Consider the following 18,862-nt stretch of genomic DNA (forward strand, 5'->3'; position numbering starts at 1 on the left):
CACTCTTAATTCATTTTGTTTTCAGGCTGCAGTTTCTACTGGGAAGAGTTCTGAGTGTCAGGAAAAGCATATGGGTTGTGTGTGTGATTTTGGGCTCTTTGGGTGAGTGTTCTCAGCAGTATGATTTTACCTACGAGGCTGACAGAATTGAAAATAATGTACACAACATGCTAGCACACAGTAGACACTTGTTCATTGTGTCTTATTCTAAAACAAACTTTTTTCAAACCCCTAATTCTAATATGCAAAATGAGGGGTAATACAATGCTTCACAGCTGAGCCCATAAACACCCATTTAACTAGCATTTTACAAAGCACTTCATATACACTCTCACTTGGACCTCAAAACTCTGGTATTAGCCAATTTGGAGAATGAACTTGCTCAAAGTTACCAAATAGGTGAATAGAGGGCTGTGGGCCCAAGTGCTCTATTATATCATGCTGACCATCTCCTTTTCACTCTGGGGAAATACTTTGCTGAACTGCTAGAGGAAATTGAGATGCATCATCTGGCTCCCAAGTATGAAAACACCTCAATCTCCTCCTTTTTTACTTACTGTCAATAAGCTCATTTTTTTTTTTTTTTTTTTTGGTCCTAAGGTATAGAGTTGACTCTTGCTAGTATATACTTTCGACGCATGACAAAATCCCTTCTGACCTTAGGGCAAAAGGCCAATGCACTGATTAAGTTATTCCCTGTGCCCGTCTCTGTGGAACCATGGTTCCACCAAGGAAGAGGCCAGGCCAGCCAGACTCTTACACTTAATTGACTTCGGTGACTCATTTTCCTTTGATTCACTAATTTAACAATATTTGGGTACCCACTATATACCATCATGCCTTAGACATAAGGGGAATTAACACTATGAGCCTCCAGGAAAACGGGCAAAGGAGCCCAATGATGGACCCAGGAGGGAATATTCAGGGGACTTGCCAAGAGTAAACTGTGTGTGTTCATTCAAGTGCTCAGGGCAAGGCAGTCTTAGACCCTTTCAGGAACTAAATATTAGGTACAGAGTGGGCACTTTAAGAACACAGCTGAAACAGGAGGCAGCAACTGAATAATTCATTCAATTTCACCTCTCACCTCACAGTAATACAGGTCTCTGAAACTTGGAGGGGGAAAAAACAGGTAATAGAACCTATGAACGGTAGGTACATTTGAAAGTCAGAAAACTGCGGGAGCATAACGTAAACTTGGCAGTTGACTCCTAAGAAATTATGAAATTTTCAGTTTTTTGAGGTTTGGAGCTTGCTTCATTAAAAAAAAATTATGCACTTTAAATAAATTGAGTCCATCTCCTTAAGATGAATGCAGTTAGCATGAGTCTTTCAGGATGAGGAAATTACAATGCCTATGTTGAAGAAAAACTTTTGCAGGGGAACTGCCTGCATTAATAAAATGGTTGTCATCTCTGACCAATTAGATATTCTAGGGGAACAGTGACATGTAGTGCTGGCCTGGCCACAGGGGACACATTTTACTTATTTTTTTTAATCCCTCCCCCCGCCCCCACTTCCACCCCTGACCTACAGATGTTGTGGTCTACCACTTAAGACCTGATCTCTGAAGGCGGGGCGTCTCCTCCCACATGCTCTTGGCACACACTCAGGGCCTGACGCACCAGGAGTATGAACCATGGCTCCACTGGGGCTTGAACCCAGGACCTTTTGCATGTAAGGCAGACATGCTAACCACTACTCTATGGAACCACCCCCCATTTTACTTATTTTAAAGTTTCCTGTTACTACTCAGTTTGTTGAACATTGACTCCAAAGGCCTGTAGTACCTGGAACCCTTTTAATGAGCAGCATATTTGCTAGTGAGCTCCTCTTTACATAACTGGTTCTCTACAAAAGTTCCTCAGGGAGTTCTACCAGATGCTCTGGGTGGATGCTAATACCAGAGACTATAAACTAGATAAACTTAAAGACACGATGATTGTGTTCTGCAAAATGCATATGTTCAGCATGCATATACCGTATTTAATTTACGACCTTACATTTATCAGACATCATTTTGGAAGAAAATCACTTTATTCTAATCGATTCACAAATAACATCACAAAACCTGGTTTAAGGAGCCCACAAAACCATCTGCCCAACCCCAAACTCAATACCATCTCAATGAACTATATAGTACAAACACTCTCTTCCACTGCAATTCTGAGGCAAGGAAGCTATTAATAATAGAGAGGTTTAACTGGTGGTTTTATATTTTATACTTTCACTATCCATTATATTTTTATACTAAATTAACTTGGTCGTGAGAGATGATTTTCCATGTCTTCAATTTGAACTTCTTGATTAGGCTAATCCTGCAAACAAAAAAGGTACATTAATAGAGCACTTGCTGTATAATCTTAACAAGAGAGAAAACTTACCAGCTATGAAAAGAGGGGAAAAAGGCCCAGGGTTATTAGTTTCTTTCATAAATTATTGAAGGCATTCTGCGATCAACAAAACTTCAGCTCCAAACCTGCCACAACTGAGAAAAGGCAGGACACATGTGCTTCTAGGGACAGAGTCCTAAAGCAGAAACACAGCCACTTTGGTACTAGATGTAGCTTCATCAAAGAATTCTGAAACTCAGACTTCCCTTCCACAGTTCAACCACCTGAAAGGATTAACTTCTCCCCTATGTCCTACCAAAATGAAGGTGGGAAAATGAAAATAAGCATTTTAATAGATCGTGAATTCTTAGGTTGACAGAAATTATGTTAAAAAAGTTAACATTCCAGAGCACCTAAATCTTGTCTCTCCCAAATGAGGCACGTAGAATACCAATAACATACCAGAATCTATGTGAATTCCTGGACTTTGCTGAAAACAGAATTTTATATTCATAGCTTTAAGATCACAAACGTGCAGTTAACCACACAAAAATCTGGCGCACTAATCTGTACCTGCTTAAGGAAGAATTAGATTCAGAACATAACTGGTAAAAGATTAAGATACCTCTGGACCAGCTCCTTGTTAGAAGTTAGATTATTAAATCTCCTCTAACTTTCAGTTGAATTTATTAAATACAGACTCCGTAAGTTCTATAGGGTCCAGGAGCACAATTAAATGAATCAACAATATGCAAGTTCAGTCATGGATTGACTTATCACCTACCATTTGCAAATCTGCACTGTTTCAGCACCTCGCTGAAACCCTCACAAAGCTTAAGGTCACCCTGGTTCTGGGCACACTCCAAAAACTGTTTCATCTCATAGTGGCATGGGCCAAACTGCTGCTGCTGCTGGTATGCCGGCTGGGTTCCCTGTGGCTCCTGCAAAGACATAACATTCAGGACTGTTTAGAAGGGAAATGAGATTTATAACTGAACAAAGTAGTATCCATTGTCTTTGAGGTTAACTGGGGAACTAAACTCAGATGCAAATTAAAGTTTCCATCCAATAATATGGAAAGTGAAATTTTTTCAAAGTAGAAAATAAGCTTTAAAAAAATTCCAGTTGTAATCAGAAAGATTGAAGAACAAAGATGCAAATTAAGTGAAATGGTTATCTGGGCATTTATAGACCAGTAGTTAAGTGAAATTTCATGGAAGATAAAACGGGATTATTATAGAAAAATACATGGATGAGAGTTTCAAGTACACCAGAAATACAACAGAATACACACCCACACTCATTAAAGGAGAAAATTCACATACCTCAGAAAGAGGGGGGGTGGCAAATGTCAGGTAAGAGACCAGAGAGCAAAGAGCTATTAAAGAGATTTTTTGAATATTTAACTTAGGTTGAGACTGAATTAGTTAAGGGTAATCAAGACAAAATATTTTAAATAAGGGGGAAATGACTGTTTTATAGTGAATCAGGTTGAGCTACTATAATTCTACAACTTGAGAAGATAATTTGTATAGTACTTGCTGACGCATGTCTAAAGCACTAAATTGTTAAATGTGACTTTTGATAATCAAAAACATTTTCTGTCAACATTGTGGATTCTAAGATTATAGACAGTTCTTACTTATATAAGGAACTTACAAATATTAGGCTTTCTCATAAAATACACCACTGAAGGAAAACCCTGCCCAAAATCTTACCTGGTAAGTGATGTCAGGCCTTGAGGGCTCAGTGTTACTTCCACCGAAGCCCCCAGTGATGGCATGACCTAGCGTGTGGCCAACAGCAGAGCCCACAGCTACACCAGCTGCAGTAGTTGCCATCTGGGCCATCAGACCTGGCTGCCGGGGTGCAGCAGCAGGTGAGCCAACAGCAGATGGTGGAGCTGCTGCTGGCAGCTGGGCTGCTGGCGCTGGTCTGGGCGCAGCTCTCATCTGAGGTGCCCGGCTGTAAAAGAAAAGAACAAAGAATATGAAGTTCCACTTCCAATCAGATTTGGAAATTGTCATCTTAAAAAAACCCTGTATGTTAAAATAATATACAGGATTTTCATTTTAAATCATTAAACACAAATACTATATACGTACAAGAAAACTTTACAAAACACAATTCCCTGAGCTATTTTATTACATCATTTTATCTCTTTAACCTTTTGTTAAGGTTGTAATCACCAAGTATAAACTATTTTCTTGCTTTTTAAGAAATCATTTCCATGTATTCACATAGCCCACAGTATCTTTAAAGAACAGTTATTCTAGTACTTTGCGAAAATTGTAAAATAGTAAGTTTAAAATATCCTTACAGAATTCATCACATGGTATTAAGGGTGAAGGAAAAAATATTGAGAAAGAGAGAGCATGTTGTGGGATGTCACAATTTTAAGATAGTCAAGGGAAGTCTCCCTGAGTTGGTAACATCTTAATGAAGAAGATCTGCAGTCATCTAGGGAAATAATCTAGTTCAATTCCTTCATTTTACAGATTAGAACACTGAAGCCCAGTAAGTAGAAGTAACTTGCTCGAACTGTTATATCAAAATTAATTTCAAATATTTCCTATCTGTAGGATAGGAAATATGGTTTCATATCCTTTGAGTATAAGTTTCTTTCGATAAGTGAACCCCTTCCCTACACACCTAGCACACTGAACACAATCCACCCAGAGAAGCCATGTGGTCCGTGCTAAATGTCCTCAATTGGTGGTCTTCAGAAAACTAGGGTCTGAGACCTGGCTTTCCTACTTAGTGGAGGCATGACCTTGGAAAAGTCACTTATCCTGAGTCTCCAGTTTCCTTATTTCTGTAAATTAGGAATAACATTAATCTTTAGGGTTACCATGAAATGTAATTGGCACATAAAAAGTATTTTATGAACGAGAAAACGTCATGTACACGTGAAGGCCTTAGTGACTGTGTCCAATACTAGGCCAAGCCCATGGAAGGCTCATTGCTCATGACAGGTGCTCAAATTATTCACTGAATTGAAATTCGGTCATTTCCCCAATTACCTTTCTTCTACATTTTTTTTCTTTGCTACTTTTGATATTTCAACCAATTTACACTTACAAATGTCCATTTCTTTTTATGACTTGCCTGTTTTAAATTAAAACGAGCTATGAGGTATTTTAAGCAATAATTTATGGGCATTCGAAATTAGAAAGTTTAGCACTAAAAGAACCTAACCAAAGCCCATTTACAACCATCTTGCGACAGGCGGAGACGGGTACACGCCGTATCCGCCTTCGAACGGCCTAGTTCACGGTCTCCGCCGGCCGCGACCTAGCACTGCCTTCTCTGCGTAACGGCGCCGGCAGGGCCCCAAACCTTGCAGTGGCCTCACCTGGACGGCGGGGCCATGCGGGAGGTGCGGCTTCGGCTACCACGCGGCATCGCAACTGCACAGCGGGTGTGCGTCTACAACAGTTAGACTCCAAGAAGACCCCGGTGGCTTCAGCTGAGGTAGAGAGCGGAAGACGGGAGGCGGGTCCAGCCTCAGCGCGCGACCAATCAGCACACAGGCAGGGGCCTTCCGTGTGCCAACGTCTCCTCGGGCCCTGAAGGTCACTGAAATAGCAAGGCGTCATGGCGGCGTCTCGTTGTGCGCAGTTGCCGTCAGGAGCTAGGCGCTCCTGCTGTTTAGAAAACCGGAAGTGCCTGTGATTGTCAGGCAAACCTTGTCGTCTGAGCAAGCATGAGTCAGAAACGCTAGCAGTTTGCTTCCTTCAAAGATTTCTAATAACATGATAGGTCAAATTCCACCTTTGTTGTAGCCGCCATCCCCCGATAGAAACACGGACCACCAGAAATCAGTGAGTTACAGGAAACACACTCTTTATTCAGCCAGCTGAGTCTGCTAGGGGTATGCAAACCCCAAATTAAGTAGCCCCGAAATGTAGAGGTATAGGGTTTTTAAGCCCTAAACCCCATTCTTCATCCTGTTTGAACACACAAGTCTATTTTTCTTCTTTTTACTAACTGTCATTCTATAGGTCGGTTGTGCAAGCGGTGGGTACAGAAGCAGAAAGCTTATTGTTAGAGCATTATGTTCCCATGGGCAATAGCCAAACAGTAATTTTCCAGCCAGCACACCTTGATATTCAAATCTCTGACATGACTACCACTGGACTTTGGTCGAGTTACTTAACCTTGCTCAGCATTAAGTTACTTATTTGGATAAATATTTTTTGAGGCAGTGTGGGCGCTTAACGTGAACTGATGGAAATTGAGAACTTGAGACAGGAATTAAAAGAACTAAGTTGGTTCTGTGTTTCTCTAGTCTGACTCCAGTCCATAAGTTACATTCAGACAGTAATAGTGCCTTACATTTAGTTATTGTACACATTCATCCCCCATTTCAAGTATATTACTGAATTTGCACCTATAATTGGGGACAGTATTCATTCACTGACACTTAAAAATGTTCTGAATGATCTAGCTAGATTCCAGAGATACAGCACCAAATAAGACTATACCTTCCTGTAGTTTAAATTCAGGGGAGACACAACACGCATATTTAAGGCAAGCGCTGGCGAAATGAAGCAACAGCAGAGTAAAAGAGATACCAGTTAGGTTACAGAGAACGACACTCTGAACAGGCAGCGTACAACACGTTGAGGGGAAGCAAGCCATGTGTTTATCAATGGTTAAGAGGCAGTTCTAGGCAGAAGGAACATCAATTGCTAAGGTCCCCCATCTGTGCTTTAGCAATAGATATGAAATGCATTTATTTCTTTAAAATTTTTCTAAATTTTCTATCTTTTTGTAAAATTTATTTTTATGGTGATATTGGTTAACAAACTCCAGTAACTTTTAGCTATACCCTTAGTAAGGTGTATATATATATATATATATATATATATTTACACTGTGTTCACCTCCCATAGTTAGATTTCTTTTTATCACCATATATTTGACCCCCTTTACCCCATCTACCTCCCCTTTACTCCCCGCTTTACTCCCTTACCCTCTGGTAACCACTAGTCTATTGTCCATGTCCATGAGTCTCTGTTTGTTCTGTTCATTTGTTGCTTTCAGGTTTATATCCCACATACACATGATATCATGTGATTTTCAACTTTTCCTGTCTGGCTTATTTTGCTTAGCATGATTATCTCGAGGTCCATCCATGTTGTCACAAATGGCAACATGGTTTTTGAGTTTTATTTCCCTAATAGCTAGCGATGTTGAGCATCTTTTCATATGTTTGTTGGCCATTTGTATCTCCTCTAGGGAGAAGTGTCAGTTCAAGTCCTCTGCACATTTTTTGATTGGATCATTTGTTTCTTTGTTTTATTGAGTCATGTGAGTTCTTTGTATATTTTTGATATACATCGGATGCGTTGCTTGCAAATATATTTTCCCATTCAGATGGTTATCTCTTTACCTTGTTGACACTTTCTTTTGGTGAGCAGAAGCTTTTTAGTTTGATGTAGTCTCATTCGTTTAATTTTGCTTTTACTTTCCTTGCCGTTGAGGTCAAATTCATAAAATCCTCTTTAAGTCCAAGGTCCATGAGTATAGTTCCTATGTTTTCTTCTATGCATTATATTGTTTCAGGTCTTATATTCAGGTCCTTAATCCATTTTGAGTTAATTTTGGTGTGTGGTGATAGACAACAGTCTACTTTCAGTATTTTTGCAGATGGCTTTCCAGTTTTCACAGCACCATTTATTGAAGAGACTTTCCTTTCTCCACTGTATGTTTTTTTTGTCAAAAATTATATGCCCCTATAAATATGGGTTTACTTCTAAACTCTCGATTCTGTTCCACTGGTCCGTATGTCTGTTTTGCATGCTGATTTGATTACTGTTGCTTTATAGTATAATTTGAAGTCAGGCAGAGTGATGCCTCCAGCCTTGTTCTTTTTTCTCAGGATAGCTTTGGCAATTTGGGGTCTTTTGTGCTTCCATACAAATCTGATGGTTTTTTGTTCTATTTCTTTAAAAATTGCCAATAGATTTTGATGAGGATTGCATTAAATCTGTATAATGCTTTAGGTAATATGGTCATTTTAACTATGTTGATTCTTCCAATTCAAGAACACAGAATATCTTTCCATTTCATTGTAACTTCTTTGATTTATTTTAATAGGGTCCTGTACTTTTTATGATATAGGTTCCTTACATGTTTCATTAGATTTATTCATAGGTATTTTATTCCTTCTGTTGCAATTGCAAAAGGAATTATTTTTTCCACTTCTTTTTCTGACACTTCATTATTAGAGTATAGGAATGCTATGGATTTTTGAACGTTGATTTTGTATCCAGAAACTTTACTGTATTTGCTTATCGTTTCTAGTAGTGTTCTTGTGGAGTCTTTAGGGTTTTCTATATAGAGAATCATGTCATCTGCAAATAGTGACAGACTTCATTTCCTATTTGGATGCCTTTTATAACTTTCTCTTGCCTGATTGCACCCACTAGGACCTCCAATGTTATATTGAATAACAGTGGCGATAGTGGCCTTGCCTTGTTCCTGATCTTAGAGGGAAGGTTTTTAGATTTCAGTTTTTAGTTTTTCACCATTAAGTACAATGTTGGATGAGGGTTTGTCATAGATGACTTTTATTATCACAGTGATTGATTTGTGTGTATTGAACCATCCCTGTGCCTCTGGGATGAAGCCCACTTGATCATGGTGTATCATCTTTTTAATATGTTGCTATATTCGGTTCGCTAGTATCTTATTTAGGATTTTCGCATCTGTGATCATGAGAGATACTGGTCTGTAGTTTTTGTGTGTGTGTTATCTTTACCAGGTTTTGGTATCCGAGTAACATTGGCTTCATTAAATGAGTTGGGAAGTATTGCCTTCTCTTCAATTTTTTTTGGAAGAGTTTGAGGAGAATAGGTATTAAATCTTCTTTGACTGTTTGGTAGAATTGACTGGTGAAGCCATCTGGTCCTGGACTTTTACTTTTTGGTAGGTTTTTGATGATTGTTTCAATTTCCATACTGCTGATCAGTCTATTTAGATTTTCCAGTTCTTCTTGACTCAGTCTAGGAAGACTGAATTTTTCTAAGTACTGGTCCATTTCTTCTAGGTTATTAAATTTGGTGTTATATACTTTTTCATATTCTTGTGTATGATCCTTTGTATTTCTGTGATGTCTGTCATAATTTGCCCTCTTCCATCCCTGATTTTATTTGTGTCCTTTCTCTTTTTTCTTTAGTGAGTCTATCCAAGAGTTTGTCGATTTTATTAAACTTCTCAAAGAACCAGCTCTTTGTTGCAGTTACTTTTTCTATTTTTTTTCAATTTCATCTATTTTTGCTCTGATTTTGATTCTTTCTTTCCTTCCGCTGCCTGTAGGCTTCATTTGTTCTTCCTTTTCTAGTTTTTTAAGATGAAGATTTAGGTTGGGCTCATTCTTGTTTTTGGAGGTAGGCCTATATTGATATGAACTTTCCTCTTATGATCACTTTTGCCATGTCCCAAAAGTTTTGATATGTTGTACTGTCATCATCATTCGTTTCTATGTATTTCTTGATCTCTTTATTTCTTCTCTGACCCAATTATTCTTCAGTAGCATGTTGTTTAATCTCCATATATTTGTGGTTCTTCCTGCTTTCTTTTTACAGTTGACCTCGTTTCAAAGTATTATGATCAGAGAATGTGGTTGGTATGATTTCAACCTTCTTATATTTGTTGAGGCTGTCTCTGTGTCCCAGTATGTGGTTTATCCTTGAGAATGTTCCATGTGCACTAGAGAAGAATGTATAAAGAGTTGTTTGGGGATGAAGGGCTCTGTAAATGTCAATTATGTCCAGTTGGCTTAATGTGTCATTTAAGGATGTTATATCTTTATTGATTTTCTGTTTGGATGATCTGTCCATATCCAACAGTGGGGTATTTAGGTCCCCTACTATGATAGTTTTTGCCTTGTTTCTTCCTTTAGTTCTGTTAGTAATTGCTTTATATATTTCAGGGATTCCTGATAGAAAGCATAGGTATTAATAAGTGTTATGTCTTCTTGGTGCATGATTCCCTTTATCATTATGAAGTGTCCCTCAGTATCTTTCTTTACCTTTTTAATTTTGAAGTCTATTTCGTCTGATATTAGTACCGCTACTTCCACTTTTCTCTGAATGCCATTTGCTTGAAATCTCATTTTCCACCCTTTCACTTTGAGTCTACATTTGTCTTTGTAGCTGAGATGTGTCTCCTGGAGGCAGCATATGGTTGGGTTTTGTTTTTTGATCCATTCTGCAACTCTGTGCCTTTTTATTGGTGAATTCAATACATTTACATTTAGGGTGATTCTTGAATATTAGGTCTTCGCTTAGCCATTTTATCTTTTGCTTTCTGGTAGCTCGGTGTTTCCATTGCTTCCTTGTCCTTGTGTTTCTGTTTTCTTTATTTTGTTTGGCTTTTGTGGGATTTGCCTCTGGTTCTTCTTGTTTTACGTTATATACTTCCGTTCTGATCTGATCTTTGGTGTGAGTTTACCGTTACAAATATGTAAAGATTAGTTATATAAATATATATATAATATATAATATATATTTATATAACTAATCATATATATATTATATATATGATTAGTTATATATATATAACTAATCATATATATAATATATATATACACATACATACATACAGTTGTCCATTTTCTTCTGCATGTGCCTTATCTCCATTCCCCTTTGCAAAGTTGGATCTTTGAATCCTCCCCTCTTCAGTCATCGTCTCACTTTGTCCCTATGTATGCTAACTGTTCATTACTATCATGCTATAGCAATTCTCTTATTATTTAAGCTTATAATGCCCTGTTCTTTGTAAGGGTTGCACTCCTCTGCTTCTATCAGCCTGATAGTCACCTTACTCCTAATTATATATAATTTTTGTCACTTTGTTATTTCCTGTAGTGCAGGCCTAGAAGTGGAGAATTCTCTCAATTTTAATATGTCTGGAAAGGTATTTATTTCTCCTTCATATCTAAAGGAGAGCTTAGCTGGATACATTATTCTAGGCTGATAGTTCCTTTCACTTAGTATTTGAATATGTAATTCAACTCCTTTTTGGCTTGTAAGATCTGTGCTGAGAAGTCCAACAATAATCTAATGGGTTTTCCTTTATAAGGTACCATTTTCTTCTCCCTGGCTGCCTTGAGAATTCTATCTTTGTCATTGATTTTTGATAATTTTAATACAATGTGTCTTGGAGAAGGTCTTTTGAGGTTGAGATAATTGGGTGTTGACTTCTTGAATTCCCAGCTCCGGCTCATTCCTTAGATTTGGGAAATTCTCATCCATTATTTGTCTGAAAATGCTCTAGTCTCTGCTCCTTTTCTTCGCCTTTGATAATGCCCATTATTCTTATGTTTCCTCCCCTGATGGTATCAGCTAGTTCTTGTATTTGTCTTTCATTGTTTTTTGTTCTTCGGTTTTTCTCTTCTTCCTTCTGATTTTATTTCTAGAATTCTGTCTTCAATATCACTGTTCCTTTCCTCCATTTGGTCTACTCTATTTCCCAAACTTGCTATTTCGTTTTTCAACTCTTGCAGTGTGTGTGGTTTTCTTTTTTTTTTTATCTCCAGATCTATTCCGTTCATCTATTCATTTTGAAGGGTTTCAATCTCCTTGCTCTGCTCATCTAGTTGTTTTTCCATTCTTTAAATTATTGATATGACTCATTTAAGAACTCACTGAGTTTTTTCAGAAGTACCATCCTGTATTCTCTGACATTTAAGCGCATATTTCTATGTCTGTAAGCTTATTTTCTGTAGATTTTCCTTTTCCTTTCTGAGATGCCTTGTCATCTTGGTTGTTCATGGTGTTTAATGGACTATTTCTCTGCTTGGGCATTAATGGAAGTGTGTTCTGCTTTTTTTCCAGAAATATTTATTATATAAAGATCTCTCTTTAGCCTTTTCCATGAAGGCACTTTTCTTTTGGTTTCCAGTTGCTGGCATCTAAGCCTCTTGGATCCCTGCTTATATAAAGTCTTAATAATGCCTTTTTTTCTTATAGATGTTTAATCACGCTCGCTACCCTCAATGTTAGCAACAGTTTTGGTAGCGTTGTTCAGATTCCCCTGGGGCTCTGTGGTGTTAGGTCTCAGAGGGTATGGGGGGAGGGGCCCTATGTGTTGGGGGTTGGTGACTGCAGCTCAGCCTGTTTTGCAACCACAGCAGTAAAATTCAGCTGTTGTTTCTCTGCCGTCCCGCTTTTCTGCTTTCTGCCCTGATGACTGGGCCCTGCCTCCGGCTGCATGGAACTTACAACTTTCTGAGGCAGGGCTGTTCAGGGAACTCACCACACCTTCTCCTCTCCCCCTCCTCTTACAGGGAGCTCCGGAAGCTGCAAGTGGCAGCTTCTTTATTTCTCCCAGTCCACTGCCCGACACTCGGGGTTCTGACCTGCACAGATCCCATGCTCCTAGTTGTGCTGTTTGGGTGTTTTTTGTTGTTGAGTTTTATATGTTCAGCTTATTGTTGTTTTAAGGTGAGAGATCTGGGGATGTCTCTCACTCTGCCATTCTTAATCAGACAGTTATAGTGCAGTTTCCAGGAATGAAGCAATAAGCAAATGAACAATTTTTTGATCTGAATCCAGGTGTCTGTCACTCACATTCTTGCTAGTTCTAGTTTTCCTGTTTCCCTGGAGGGAAGACTAGAAGGTGGTGCTGCTCTCCCCAGGTGGACCATGCAAGGCACACACATGTCCTCTTGCTGCCACTGTTCTTGGAGGGACAGCCCCTTTGGGGTGCTGAGCCCCCCCTCTCAACTGAGGACCACCTGAGGGGGCTTGCCCAGCTGCAGCCTCAAGTTGCTGCTGTTAAGTCCTGCAGCTATCGCTGCTGGAGGAGGAGGAGGTGTGAAATGCATTTAACAGTAACATTTTAGAGCCTCTGCAGTAGGGGATAAGTTGACTAGTGGCATTTCATGGGAGGCTTCATGGAAACGTCCTTTGGGATGGGATGGGATTTACGAAGGACAGACCGTAGAGGTGGAACCTCCATTTTTGCTTTGAAGTCCATCAGAGATTTCCCCCTTCCACTAGAGGTAGCAGAGTTTAATACACGCTTTCCAGGAACAGGAGAATTTGTGGAACCGAGGGGTAAATAACGTAAAAATTTTTGGTGAAAAGGTTTTATTTTCACAGTACGTCCTAAAGAAATGAAAGCTTTATAAATGATAAAGACTTTGTACTTGCCTTTGAGTAATTCTTAAGCGGAGACAGAGAAAAGGAACCTTATGAAGGATGCCCTGGCACATGAGCTTAGAGGGAGAAGTCTGGACAATCAAAACCTACGGGCATCCAGACCAGAACAGAGACAATTTTAATCTTACTGGCATTAATTCCTAAATTGAAGAGGATATTAGATGTTTGTACAAGGTTATTTTGTGATAGTAAAAGATTGGAAACAACTTAAATTACTGTCAGTAGAATGGTTAAAAAAAAATTATGGCACATTCACACAATATGTGGCTGTAAAAAAAAATTAAGAAGCTTCTCTATATATTGATACGATTTCCAAGATAAACTGTCAGGAAAAAACATGGGGAGGGGGGCAGAACTGAGTATAGTGTACTATTATTTGTGTAAAATAGAAAAGACCATATTGCATATGCATAAAATATCAGCAGCTGGTAACACAGCTTGCCTTCAAAGCGGTAAGACTGGGTGCCTGTGGCACAGGGGTGGGACTTTTACTGATAACATTTCTATCTTTTGAATTTTGAAACAATATATTCCCAGTATTAAAAAAAAAAACATGTAAAAATTAAAACTAGTAACAACAACAAAAAAAAGCGAGAATTGAAAATACCAGAATTCTGCTACACATTTGTATTTTGCCAGAGAGATGTGCTTAAGTTCACTCTTTAGCAAAATTTATGTAACAATTCATTCCATAGTGATTTTCAGTCATTCTCAATAAATTCACATGCAGTGACCAAAATTTGAACAAAAAACTCTTACAGGCATTATTTTAGATATTTGACATGGACATTTGGCTAAATGGACTCTTGATGATTGGAGTAAAAATTCTACTCAAATTAGGCAGTAGAAAATACGTTTTAAATTGTGCAAATCCTGTTCCAGAAGTTCCATGTTTAGGAATTTAAGAAACAGCCATGTATGTGGAAATTAGCTATAAAAAAAAAGAAAAAACTTGTAAATAACTTGTGTCCTACAATATAAATCACTTAAGTTATGATACATACATAAAGATGCTATGAGCTATTTAAAATGTTATGAAAGAATATTTGACATGAAAGTTATCTTTACAATAAATGAAAGAGCAGTTTACAAAATAGTATATAGTATGTTTATATTTTGAGAAAATTTATATATTTTAAAGCCTGGCATTATATATACCCAAGGAGTGATGTTATCCATTGGGTAGCCATTTCTTCTTTTTTGCTTGTCCATATTTTCCAATTTTTCTACAACGAACATACTTATAATTAAACATACCGTGGTGGTTTAAAATGTATCTACAAATTGACACACCTTTCAAAAGGAGGAGCCTGATTTCTCTCTCCTTGAGTGTGGGCTAGATTTAATGACTCATTTTGAATGGACAGAAAAAAGCAGAAGTGATGGTGTGCAACTTCGAGACTAGGTCACAAAAAGTACTGTGGCTTCCTCCTTGCTCACTCTTTCACATCACTTACTCTGGGAAAGCCAGCTGTCACATCATGAGGACACTCAAGCAACCTAATGGAGCATCTCATGTGGTAAGGAAGTGAGGTCTTCTGCCAGCAGCCACGTAAGTCTTCTTGGAAGCAGCCTTCCAATGACTAGTCTCAGCCAACAGCATGATTGCAACCTCATGAGACTCTGAGCTAGAACCACCCGGTAAAATCACTTCCAATTCTTAACCTATAGAAACTGAGATAAGTGTTGTTGTAAACCACTAGGTTTTGGAGTTATTACATAGCAATAAGTAACTAATACACAATTTCTAGTTACTATATTTCAATTATAAAAGTTCTAGTAGCTAAAATGAGCAAAATCTAGTTAGAACACATTGTAGTGTGTTACTTTAATATGGCTTTTGTCTGACTGAGTATGCTGTACTTTACAAGAGGAATTGTGTGGGAACTGATGTTTGAGAAATTGATTCTTACATTCTAAATGTAGGTTTTTTTGTTTTTCTTTTTTTGATATCTAAGACATACTTATATACAGTGCCTTGCATGTATGAGACAAAAAAGAAAGAATTTTTAAAATTGTTCCCCTAAAAACACAAAATACTGTATGAACAAGTAAAGTGTTTATATGAATTTCTGTAAGATTTCAAAGGAATGGACATTCAATGTGGATGAGGGCTTCAGGAAGAAAGTGGCACTTAAGTATAAGTGGAATTAGTTTCAGGATTTAAATTGTAAAGGGAGAAAAGGACATGCTAAATTGGACAACACAGATTTAAATGAAGAAGCAGAATTGTGGCGAGTTCAGAGGACAGAAAACCTATGTCAAGAAACACAGTTTAAAAAAAAAAAAACAAAAAAAAACCCTGTGTTTGGAAGTTGTGGGTCAAAATTTCAGAAAATCCAAAAGATTTCCAACACAATATCAGGAACCTAAGCTTTTTATCCTATAAGGTTAGTCCGTGAGGATTTTATATGATTAAAATGGTCTTCAGGTAGATTAATCTAGATATGGTGTCTGAGACATAGCAGAGGGATACTAGGGGTAAAGAAAAAAGTCCTCAAGGCTAAGACAGTGGCAGTAGAAACATCCTTAACTATCTGAGTGCTTATTATATACCAGACACCAGGAGCTTTACATGCATTTCTTTTATGCCTCATGAGAACTCTTAAAATAGGTACCATATTATCTCCATTTTCTAAGTAAGAAAACAAATGCTTAGAGAGTTTAAGCAGCTTGCCTAAGTCAGTAAGTTGTTTGACTCCCAAGCCAGGACTCCTACCATACCACACCGCCTGGATGTTGGAGATATTTTTTAAAAATTAATGAAGTGAAATAATTTAAGATGCCTTGACTAAAGGAGGAGGGTAAACTTAAAAAAAAGTTACCATTTATTGAGCATCTATTACATGCCAAACCCTTAACTGTGTCATGTTTTATATATTTTATCTATAACCATAGTTTGGCAAAGTAATCTAATATCATTCCCATTTTACAAATGAGAAGCCTGAGCTTGGTGGAATTTGAAAGCAGGTACCACTCAGAAATTTGTTTTCTGCCAGAGTGATGAACAGTCATAGCTAGGATTACAACTCAGGGTGCTCCTTCCAGTACACCATCCTTCTCTCCTAACCAAGGACTCACCACTGGGCACAGAGGCCTGATGGAAGGCATTGTGAAGACAAAGTAAAGCTATCCTGCCAGATTCTGCATAATTTTTAAACAACTCTTGTCCTTGGACGTGGAGTTTGTGGATGGTTGTGCATCACGGAACATTGTCTACAGTTGAGGAAAACCGCAATACTGGAGTGAATGCTTTTCAGTAGGTTATGCCGGTCTTCTTTCTAACCAGCTGTGTGACCTCTGGAAAGTTATGTGAACTCTGAGTCTCAAGAATCCCCTTTATAAAATGGACGTTAACAGCCTCTACCTCAAAAGATTGTTGTAGAATCAGTAGTGCAGAGAACACAGCAGCTAGGTTCAACACACTATTACAATTTATAATACTCTTATTCTGGCAAACAAATATTAAAACTGCATAGTAGTCTCTGACACTTAGGTTAAAATCTTGTATAAATTCCTACCTTTGTTCTCCCCTCATTCATCTTTGTGACCTCTTCTTACACAGAACTCAAATATTTGTGGACTAAAAAAGGAGTTACCATGGTAACTAAAAAAAAGAACCCAGAAGTTAAAATGCCATTCTTGCTGCTCTTTTAATTAAAAATCCTAAAAAGGCATACCCACTTGGATGTTACTTAATTAACAATCAGTAAGGAAAAGATACTAAAACAGGAAACTTAAGCGATGTCGAAAAGAAATTGTTGACCAACATGGATTCTCTCCCCCTTAGGACCACAGTTACAGCTGGAGTAAGAGAAAATACTTTTATCAGGTCCTTCGGGTATCCTGTAGAAAATCAGACAAAAACAAAAATCAATTATTTTCTTTAGTCTGAGCATAAGCACTGGAAGTAAATCCCTCACTTGTATTTTTAAAAAATGTTTCCTAGCCCTTTCTTCTACCCAACTATAAAATTCCAAAAGGTAGAGTTTTCCACCATTCCAACTGCAGTCAGGAGATAGGCTGACGGCTAAGGGGGGGTCCAGCTATGACTCGCTAACGTGTGACCGCCTCAGAAGGGGACGACTGTGCCCCCCCCGGTCGAGTTGCGGGGAGCCGACGGGAGCGGTGGCCGGGGTAGCCCGCCGAGCTCAGGGCGCTTCCCTGGGCCCTGACTAAGTCGCCGCCCGTACGCACCGGCGCTCAGACGAGGCGAGTGCGCGGCGGGGGCTGCAGTTGGCGTTGACGACGTTTGCGCTGGCCGTTGAGGAGCTTCTGCGTGATCTTGCGCTCGTGGCCACCAGGCACCGGCCAGTTGGTGCGCAGTTCCCGCTCGCGCCGCGACCGACCCTTGCTGCGCCCGGCACCGCAGGCCGGGAAGTCGCGCAGGTAGTAGTAATCCAGGCAGTCGTAAAGCTCCTCCTCGGAGTTCACCCGCGGCCACGCCTCGGGTAGAGGCGGCTGGACGTGAGCCCGCGCGCTAGCAACGGCGCGGTCCATGGCGCCGGGCCGCCTGGCTGCCCGCCCCCGCGCGGGCGCGGGCGCGCGCTCCCTGGATGGTCTCGTCCCGCGCTGCGATTGGCTCCGCCAGAGGGGCGGGCCTAGTCCTGACGTCACAAAGCGGGAGTCGTACCGGGAGCCCTCTGAGCTCCAGGTCCGGGCTACGAGCTCCTTTTTTCTGACGGTGCCTGTGTTCACTGGGCCTAGAGGAGCAATTGGCAAAATCCAGCCGAGCACTTCGTTTGTGTCCATCTAAAATGGGAAACTATACAAGTGTCCAACAGTGGGGGACTGCTTAAAGAAATTTGGGGCTGTGCATTCCTCCAGAGGACTTTTATCAGCAATAAACATTTTGTTAGGTTGATGACATGAGAAAACACTCATGATGTAAAGTGAAAAATTAACTTCTGAAGAAATGCCTTTAGTAGCCCAGGAACGTATTTTAGAAACATCTGTCTACAAAAGACTGAAAGGAAATAAATTTTTGGCTTGCAGTGTTACGAACTTAGGTCCAGACGCTTGCTGCTGGTAAGCCAATACCCCGAGGGACAAGAGTTTTGTCTAAGGAAAACAATTTTATTGGAGAGCCTGCACCTTGAGAAGTTGGGGGACTGCTGTCACAAAGGCCTTGCCACTTCAGTATAGGCAAGGATTATTATAGGGAGAGGACTGAGTAAGAGACAGAGAAATTCAAAAACTCCAGGGAGAAGGTAGCATCATGGAGGGGAGGGGCAGCCAAGGCCATCTATCTTGTCTTTTTGGCCTTGGCTTGTTTCTCGGGACACCTGGAGGAGAGGCCAGTGGAACAAAGGAATTAAGGTTGGGAGCTCCTCTTTTCATGCACAGGTTAGC

General features: G+C 39.4%; 2 protein-coding genes across 2 annotated transcripts; both read right to left on the minus strand.

Moving 5' to 3' along the window:
- Nucleotides 1-2,015: 2,015 nt before the first annotated feature.
- On the minus strand, nt 2,016-5,876 carry CHCHD2 (coiled-coil-helix-coiled-coil-helix domain containing 2). The gene is made up of 4 exons (XM_039849078.1): nt 5,689-5,876; nt 4,052-4,298; nt 3,118-3,274; nt 2,016-2,318 (listed from the first exon to the last, which is right to left on the minus strand). Exons 1-4 carry the CDS (start codon nt 5,736-5,738, stop codon nt 2,308-2,310), a joined length of 465 nt encoding a protein of 154 aa, XP_039705012.1. The 5' UTR covers nt 5,739-5,876; the 3' UTR covers nt 2,016-2,307.
- An 11,262-nt stretch (nt 5,877-17,138) lies between these two features.
- NUPR2 (nuclear protein 2, transcriptional regulator) lies at nt 17,139-18,277 on the minus strand. The gene is made up of 2 exons (XM_039849174.1): nt 17,708-18,277; nt 17,139-17,356 (listed from the first exon to the last, which is right to left on the minus strand). Exon 1 carries the CDS (start codon nt 18,260-18,262, stop codon nt 17,714-17,716), a length of 549 nt encoding a protein of 182 aa, XP_039705108.1. The 5' UTR covers nt 18,263-18,277; the 3' UTR covers nt 17,139-17,356; nt 17,708-17,713.
- Nucleotides 18,278-18,862: the final 585 nt, after the last annotated feature.

Source organism: Pteropus medius, unplaced genomic scaffold, assembly GCF_902729225.1.
Source record: "Pteropus medius unplaced genomic scaffold, Ma_sr-lr_union100, whole genome shotgun sequence".
Classification (NCBI taxonomy): Eukaryota; Metazoa; Chordata; class Mammalia; order Chiroptera; family Pteropodidae; genus Pteropus; species Pteropus medius.